Here is an 8,542-nt window from a genome sequence, read left to right as displayed (position 1 = left end):
GAGAAACGGGTTGAGAAATTCCTAAAACAAACAAAGAAAAGGCCCACTAGAAGATCTGCTACGAAAGGAGCCCAGATTACTGAAGCCTACAAAGTCCACTGACGTTCCATGTACCCACGAGCCCAAACACAGAAGCGCTCAGCCCACGCGCAGCGCAGATGTTATCATTTTCCAGTTCACCCCCAACCTAGGATACTCTCTACTTTACTGCCACCCGGGGGACACTGCGAGCAGAGCGGGAGGCAGACAGGAACAGCCCAGAGACGAGCTCCTCCCCTCCCACACAGAGCGAGCGAGAGAGAGAGAGGCCCGGAGCAGTCGCCGGCGGCGGCCACCAGCGGCGCGGAGATGAAGGAGAAGGGCGGGTCCAGGGCGGCGGTGGACGAGCGGTACGCGCAGTGGAAGTCGCTCATCCCCGTCCTCTACGACTGGTTCGCCAACCACAACCTCGTCTGGCCCTCCCTCTCCTGCCGGTAATCCTCGCCTCCTCCCCTCTCCCCAGCCTTCTCCATTTCCACCGTTCAGCGGCCGCAGCCGTTTTCTCCAGTAGATTCATTTGGGGGTTAGGGTTTTGGGGCCACGGGACCGTTTCTAGGGTTTTGCCTTGTGCATGTGCAGCCTGCGGTGGCTGTGGCTCCAGATCCGTGGCGTGGCCAGTGCCTGGGCTAGTATGGCGAGCAGGGCGTGAATTATGGGGTTGAGTTATTGTAGTATCGTCCTAGGGTTTTTGGGTCTGGGGTTTTTGTGGCGTGCCACTGTTTGAGATGGGGATTCGGAGCTTGTGTGTCGATGTAATGCTTGCTTCAGTGAATTGTTTCGATGTGGTGGCTCCTTCTGGTGCCACCCATCTTGTAAATCTAGTTGCCTTTTTTTATCTACTACTAGAGTGATGAAATGTGATTTTAGTAAAATACTTTATGAGCATCGGTTTTGTGGTGCATTCCTACTCACCGCCGGGTACAGCTAAAAGCAATCATCACAAATCAGTGGCATTCTGTTTGAAATCAATGCTGGTTTAATTGCTCAGCGTTTTTGGCTTCCAATAGTGGTTCTGCAACTAAAAATTTGCTGATCTCTTGGTTTGATTGGGAACAGGTGGGGTCCTCAGTTCGAGCAGGCTACCTACAAGAACCGTCAGCGCCTTTACCTGTCAGAGCAGGTGAGTGTTTGTTTCCACAATCAGTTTTTTTAGCATCTGCAACTGATTCTTAGGCTCTCTTTTACACAGTGATATTTTTTTATTTGAATCTAACTAAGCATTTGTTTAATCACCAATTGGTTTCAGACCGATGGAAGTGTCCCTAACACCCTGGTCATTGCAAACTGTGAAGTTGTCAAGCCACGGGTTGCAGCTGCAGAACACATCTCACAGGTTATTCAGTGTTCTTTGGTTTTCAGTTACATTTTCAGTTTGTCAGTGCAGATAGCGTGATTTTTCAGTATAGATCAGCCTTTTTTCTTTCTCAGTTCCTTCACGCAGTTGGTAATTTATCTTTGCTACACAGACTCTTAGCTGGTACAGTTACGCTTATGTATCAGCTGTTTCAGCACTATTTCTCTCTCAGTTGGAACATCTCTATTTGACTCGAGTCTAGTCGTAATATTAAATCGAGATATTGTCATAGGTATGGCTGTATAAGACAATGTTTGAGAGGCAACCGTGTTTGGTTCAAGGTCTACAAAGTCATTAGAGGACTCAAGCGAGAGAAGAAAGTGAGCATGGCCAAGTGATGAATCTCTTGAATATCTAAAGAGAACATTCACGGTGAGCCTTGGGGACTATCCTCCACATCTTCATGTGGCTGGGAGTCATGGAAGCACATGGGGAGAAGAAAGTGAGCATGGCCAAGTGCTGAATCTCTTGAATATCTCAAGAGAACATTCGCGCTAAGCCTTGGGGACTATCCTCCATATCTTCATGTGGCTAGGAGGCACATGGCAGAGGAGGCTTTGCCATGGAGGACCTTGATGATCCGTTGTGGTGGATGCGAGGACGTGGGCCACATGGGCTATCCTTTTAGAGTCCTGAGGTGTATGTCAAACCGGGGTAGCACAGAGATCCATCCTACATCTGTTGAATTGTTTAATTTAGACCTACCAAAGTGCTGTGTGCCTATGTATAATAGTTCAATTATGGGGTTTCCTCAGATTTCGTCTGCATATGGAGCATATTAACATTCACATGCTTGAAAGAGCCTGAATTAAGATTTTTTCATACTGATCATTAATTGCTTTGCAATGGAGCTGACCAGATGTCTGTTTTTGTACTGCAGTTCAATGAGGAAGCACGATCACCTTTTGTAAAGAAGTACAAGACTATCATTCATCCTGGAGAGGTAAGACTATTTTGTTTTTGTCACAGTTGCTGCTATTCTTTATTTAATCTGTGGTTGCAATTATATTCTATCTAAGTTGCTTGCATGTTTCTTACTATATTTTTCCTTTGCCTTGATTATTTCTCTTCTTATTTATATCAGTTACTTCATTTGTTAAATTTCATGTTCTCTGATGCTAATCTTTCTGTTTTTCCTAGTTGGTCTTTCAAATCTTGTGTTTTAGCTTGCATGCCTAGCTTTATACTCTTCACGACGTGTTGCTTTATGTGTAAACTCAATAGCTGATGTATTATTCTGGCTTCTTTATTTTATATCCAGGTTAACCGCATCAGGGAGCTTCCACAGGACAGCAGGATCATCGCCACTCATACGGACAGTCCAGATGTACATTCAGGCCTTTAAACTGTTGCTTAGTTCATGTGAAAGAGTCAATGGTGTCTACTATTCCAGTGACATTTTATGAATTTAAGCTTTCTACGTTCGTGTGCAGGTGCTTATTTGGGATGTTGAGGCTCAGCCAAATAGACATGCCGTCTTAGGAGCAACTGATTCTCGCCCTGATTTGGTATGCTCTCTTAATTTCAATTGTGTCGTGTCATTTTGATATGTTGAAAGTTGCATTTCTGCGTGATGGACTTTGGAGAAATCATAATAGGATGTGAACAGCACGGATAATGATAATATCCCTAATATCCCTGATTTGGTATGTTTTCTTATTTTTATTCTTAACTCATGCAAAAATCCTAATAGGATGTCCACAGCGGGGACACGCGTAGTAGCATTTAGTAAAAAGGAGTTTTTTTTGTTGTATTGTGAAAATATCCGGCAGAAACCAAACTAATGGTGAAAACTGTGGAAACAAGTGTATGTGAAAAAAATCTTCAAATATATACATTGTGTAGGCGCAATGATGTTCTATAAAAATGTAGATTTTAAGTTCAAACTCAATTGCATTTGGATTTTGGAAGGGATGGAAAGAACAAATTGTGCATGGTCAGTGATTTCCACTGTCCATCATTTTTTCCTCTATTTCTCTTTTTCATAATCCCTGACTCTGACTGAGTTTGATATTCAAATTTTACAAGTTTATAGAACATCAGCACCTCAATATTTATATTTTCTTGAGATTGTTTTGAAACTTATGCACAAAATTTCCATGTAGTTTTTGCCATGAGAGTGGTTTCTACTGGATATTTTCTCTTCATACATAGTGCTTAATAGCTTTGACTGATTCCCAGATATTAAGAGGACACGAGGAAAATGCTGAGTTTGCCCTTGCCATGTGTCCAGCGGAACCATATGTGCTCTCAGGAGGTTAGCAAAATTCTTTCTTGTAATATGCCTGTATCTTCTGTCCCTTTTCGGATTTATTCAAGTATCTCTGTTTTGGCTGCAGAATTTATTTTATAATATAATGGGAAAAAATTAGCCACAAAAGCTGGAAAAAGTTGTTTAGCCAAACGATAAAATAGGCAAAAGCTAGTTGAGAAAGCAAGATTACCATAGTCAACTGCAATGGCACCCACATCCTAAGTATGTGTGTAGCTGTCCTCTGGTAATTTTGTTCACTGAAATAAAATGTCTCTTGTGTTAGGTTCTTTTCCTCCCTCACTCTACATTCACTTCTTTGTATGTCCCTAACAAACAACAGCCCAAGAATTTTTTAGATGTTATGATTTGATATCACAGTTTATGTTCAGATGTCTTCTCTTTGTCCATGTTGGCTGTGTTCTCCATGTTGAGTAAAGGACAGTAGGCCAGCTGTCATTTTTTTGCAGAGAATACACGGTTGTGTTTCTTCACTTGTGCCCATCAACTGGAGAACAGTACTTTCGATTCCATTAGAGCATGTACATCTGAGTTAAGATAAGTCCTGTCCCGGTTTAGCTGGCAAAGGGAGACGGCATGATAACCTAGGATCATCCAATGGAATCACGAAAAATAATCACCAATCAGCCAATGTGATAACTGCACGATCTAATTGGTATCTAATCTGAGTCTGGACCTTAGGATCATCCTGAAAATTTTAGGGACCTAAAAGGCTAACGTTCTCTTGTTTAGTTCAAAGGATCAAAGGGACTAAGGAGAACATCAGTTCCTTTCCTTGTATTTATTTGAGCAAGCTGATGTGATATCTTGAGCTTTGATTTACGTGCAATTTTTAAATAGGAAAGGACAAGTCAGTGGTCTGGTGGAGCATCCAAGATCACATATCTGGACTTGGAGATTCTTCAAAAAGTGAGACTTCCCCAGGGGCATCAGGCAGCAAGCATAGTAAAACTGCAAACGAAAAGGATAGTCCTAAAGTTGATCCTCGAGGTGTATTCCACGGGCATGATAGCACTGTTGAAGATGTTCAGTTCTGCCCTTCAAGGTAAATAGGCTACACTATTTTTCTTGTTTTCCATTAAGGTATCACATGGTTATTTTTTTATTTTGTTAACATGGTTTTCAATGGTACATAAGTAATAGCTGTCATTGTGAGCTGCTGGTTTGATGTCTGCCCGTACATTTGATACTATGATCTTTATGGTTCTCTTTTTTTTTTTAATAAAGTGCACAGGAGTTCTGTAGTGTGGGTGATGATGCTTGTCTTATTCTTTGGGATGCTCGGACTGGTACCAGCCCAGCTGTTAAGGTGACACTCTTCTCTATCTTAGACCAACAACGTTTAGTGCAACAACTTCAAAAAGGAATGGGGCTAACAACATTTTGTGCAGAAGTTTGAGATATGTGTTTCAATCCAATCCTGTTATCATTGTTAAGTTGAATCGATGGTTGATAAGCAAAGCAGTTTGTAATTGTCAATGATGCCTTGCACTGTTTCATTCATTTTGGCATGGTTGGTTTTGTTGCGCAAGCCCAACTCACCATTGCCTCTCAAGGCTAAGCGAGTGTGGGCAGAGAACTGAACATGCTCTGTCTTTGCCACATCAGCCTAATATTTACCCAGTGTTATCGTTCTTATGTTTTTTCATTCTGCTTCTTTTAACATGTTCGCATTTTTTGTTTAACTTGGCCAACACAATTTGTCTCTGGTTGCACAAGTTGTGATTATAGAACTGGTTTATTAGCTAGTACTGTCGTTCTGGCCAACAACATTTGGGTTTAACAACATTTTATTTATCTGATTCTAATGAGGCTGTATCTCTTTCTTCTCAATGAGTGCAAGATCTTAATTTTGAAACCATTTTCTTATTATTCAGGTTGAGAAAGCTCATGGTGGAGATGTTCATTGTGTCGATTGGAATCTCCATGATGTTAATTATATCTTAACTGGGTATGGTGACCCAAATGCCTTAGTTATGTATAATCTGTGATGAGATCTTTAGTTAGTTCAGATGTATTTGATGTTGAGGTTTCATCTACATTTGTTTATTGTTTACAAATTCGAACTAAGGTGGTTTCTTCTTATATTTAGTTCTGCTGATAACTCAGTCCGTATGTGGGACCGCCGAAATTTGGGTCCTGGAGGAGGAGCTGGTTCTCCAATTCACAAATTCGAGGGCCATAAAGCTGCTGTGCTTTGTGTTCAGGCATGTATAGTAAATCTTTTGGTCACCTATATGTTCTTTTAGTGTGGATATGGACATATGGTGACTGTTCATGATATTTCAGTAGCTTTGTTAATAATTCTGACCTTGTGCTTTCCAGTGGTCTCCTGACAAAGCATCTGTGTTTGGAAGCTCTGCAGAAGATGGTTTCTTAAATGTGTGGGATCACGACAAGGTACATGTTTACACACTACTATTTTGTCTCTTCTGAGATAATTAGGCAGAACTGTTGGCGAAGGAGTTCATTAAACAGTTCTTGCTCTCTCATGTAGTCCTGTGTTAGTCTCGAGACTGATACATATGTTCTTGTGCTTTAGGTTGGGAAGAAGAAAAATCCCAATTCACCTGGCGGACTTTTCTTCCAACATGCAGGTCATAGGTATATATAAGACTCAAAATTCCCTTTCTTTCTCTTTGATTGGTTATGCTGAAGCAATTGGAAAAATGTTTCTCTTGTAGGATGACCTACTTTTTACTAGAATCTTCATGAATGACTGCATTTTTAGTTAAAATTTGTCTAGAGAAAATAAGTTCATAAGCCTGAGACTTAAATCAATCATGGGTGTCTAATTTGGACTGACAGATGAATGTGCAGTTTTGAATTTGTATAGATCTGAGAAGCATGGGTAGGAAACACATGAATCTGTCTACATTACCATTGTAGCCAAGACATTTGGGCAAAAAATAGGGATATGTACTTTATGCTCTTAGAGCTGTATGTACCCATGATTTGTATGGGTAACTGTGCACTTCCAAAAATCTGATTGGATTTAGAAGAGTTCCATTGCATCGTCATTTCATTTTTAGGGCTTAGTCGGAGCTCATGTCATTAGTGCCTTTCAAATTGATTTGGACCATATCCTTCATTGAGTAGAGGTCCTCAGTCTATTAAAACTTGAAAGTAATTACATGCGTAAGCCATGTTATATCGGAGTTTGATGCTGCACTTCCATTGTTCAATAATAATCATTTTATCCTTGTTCCGTAACAATCCTTTTTACTGTTCACCTTGCTAGGGACAAGATTGTAGACTTCCACTGGAACTCATCAGATCCTTGGACCATTGTGAGTGTTTCTGATGATGGCGAGAGCACTGGTGGAGGTGGAACTTTGCAGGTACTTAGTGTGCAGTTGTGGTGTAATTCAGTCTATATAGAAGTGTACTTCCATAGGAAACTAGCTGAATGTTCTAAATGCACTAGATATTATAATACCTTTTGTACGGGCGATAAATAGAGTTGTTTCTGCTTATGATTGGAAATATATTATAGTTTGGATACAGAACTCCCATCTCATAATAGTTAAAATATGTATATGATTAATCTGCACTGTCATGATCTGGACCTGTTGAGCTAACAGTGTTGAACTATCTCTTTGTGGGGATGTTTAAGCCTTAGTGAGTGCTCTTTTAACCTTGATTTCAGTAATATGTTTAAATAGTGTAACAGTTACATTGGTTTTGTTGTTTGTTTGATACCAGGCTTGATAATTTTTATTAATTTTGTACTGATACAGATATGGCGTATGAGTGATCTGATCTACCGCCCGGAAGAAGAGGTTCTTTCAGAGCTGGAGAACTTCAAGTCTCACTTGGCCAGCTGCACTCCAAGGGCTTGAATTATGTAATTTGTGCAACCCAATCCTGTGGTAGCTCTAGGTATCTTAGTTATCTGTCCATTTAGAACATTGGTTCTGTCGTCTGATGTTAAACCTAGACTTGTACCCTTAAGGTGCTTGTGAGCTTATTTAACTTTCTGTGTGACTCAAATCTCTATGCTCTGCAAACACAGTAGAGCTGTATTTCTCGGTAGCCAGACTATTGGTGTATCGGGAAACATTGTACTGTTAGCTTCTAGTTGGACCTATTGAGATTGCTTGTGATGAATTTGCGTTGATGAATTTGGTCAGTTTATTCTCGACTGGTGTGGCTTCTTCATGATGTCATTGATTGAGTTGTTTCTTCTGTAGCAAAACACTTCTTTAAAACGTTACTGATCTCGCTTGTTCTGTTGCGTGATATGGTCAGATGTTATCTGGGATGTCTGGTTTTAGGTTGCTATATAGTATATAGATGTACTCAGATCATCCTTAATCGAGGCTGGCATATGCATGTATATAAGCTAGTCTTGGGCACCACTCGTGTCAATATTTCCTTATCGGAGGGAGTATCTTTGTAGTGGAAGCTAATTGCTGCGAATGAACTGACTCTGCGTTAGATTGGATCCAGAAAAAGCTAGAATAAACTGACTCTGCGTTAGATTGGATGCAGAAAAAGCTTGAGAATATTGTCCTTGCGCATCTCACAATAGTAAAGACTGATATTTGCGTATTCTAATGGGGTAGATGTGGCTTTCAGCAGCGCGATTGACGTAAGTCACTCGTGGTGGATCTAGTCAGGTTGACTCGCTGCGGTTTCGATCTGGCCATGAGAGCAGGTGACGTGAATCAAGGTACACGCACCAAGTGGACTTCCATCACTAGCCTGGAGAGGTAATTGCATATACAAGCAACTCTTCGTGCAAAAGTTGCGCAAACCAGTGACTACGATTTGGTTTTTGCACAGACCAGTAACTTTACATGTTATCGATTACATGGAGCTCTAATGATCAAATTACAAAGTTTAATAACAAATTTGACAAAGCAGGTTCACCT

The 8,542-nt window shown here is 40.7% G+C and overlaps 1 protein-coding gene across 1 annotated transcript; it reads left to right on the top strand.

Annotated features, from left to right (window-relative positions):
- Positions 1 to 290: 290 nt before the first annotated feature.
- On the top strand, positions 291 to 7,834 carry LOC124661852 (WD-40 repeat-containing protein MSI4-like). Its single transcript, XM_047199738.1, has 15 exons — positions 291 to 473; positions 1,096 to 1,159; positions 1,286 to 1,372; positions 2,274 to 2,336; positions 2,655 to 2,720; positions 2,827 to 2,901; positions 3,575 to 3,650; positions 4,506 to 4,710; positions 4,893 to 4,974; positions 5,543 to 5,616; positions 5,758 to 5,872; positions 5,991 to 6,065; positions 6,208 to 6,269; positions 6,907 to 7,006; positions 7,406 to 7,834. Exons 1-15 carry the CDS (start codon positions 349 to 351, stop codon positions 7,505 to 7,507), a joined length of 1,371 nt encoding a protein of 456 aa, XP_047055694.1. The 5' UTR covers positions 291 to 348; the 3' UTR covers positions 7,508 to 7,834.
- Positions 7,835 to 8,542: the final 708 nt, after the last annotated feature.

This window comes from Lolium rigidum, chromosome 6, assembly GCF_022539505.1.
Source record: "Lolium rigidum isolate FL_2022 chromosome 6, APGP_CSIRO_Lrig_0.1, whole genome shotgun sequence".
Lineage (NCBI taxonomy): Eukaryota > Viridiplantae > Streptophyta > Magnoliopsida > Poales > Poaceae > Lolium > Lolium rigidum.
This window is presented reverse-complemented; position numbering and strand designations above follow the sequence as displayed.

Excerpts from the sequence above, each read along its gene's own strand:
- LOC124661852 (XM_047199738.1), top strand. The coding sequence starts at position 349 with ATGAAGGAGAAGGGCGGGTCCAGGGCGGCGGTGGACGAGCGGTACGCG. Across the intron at positions 2,902-3,574 it reads CTGATTCTCGCCCTGATTTG|ATATTAAGAGGACACGAGGA; the intron begins GTATGCTCTCTT and ends ACTGATTCCCAG. Across the intron at positions 6,270-6,906 it reads TTCCAACATGCAGGTCATAG|GGACAAGATTGTAGACTTCC; the intron begins GTATATATAAGA and ends TCACCTTGCTAG.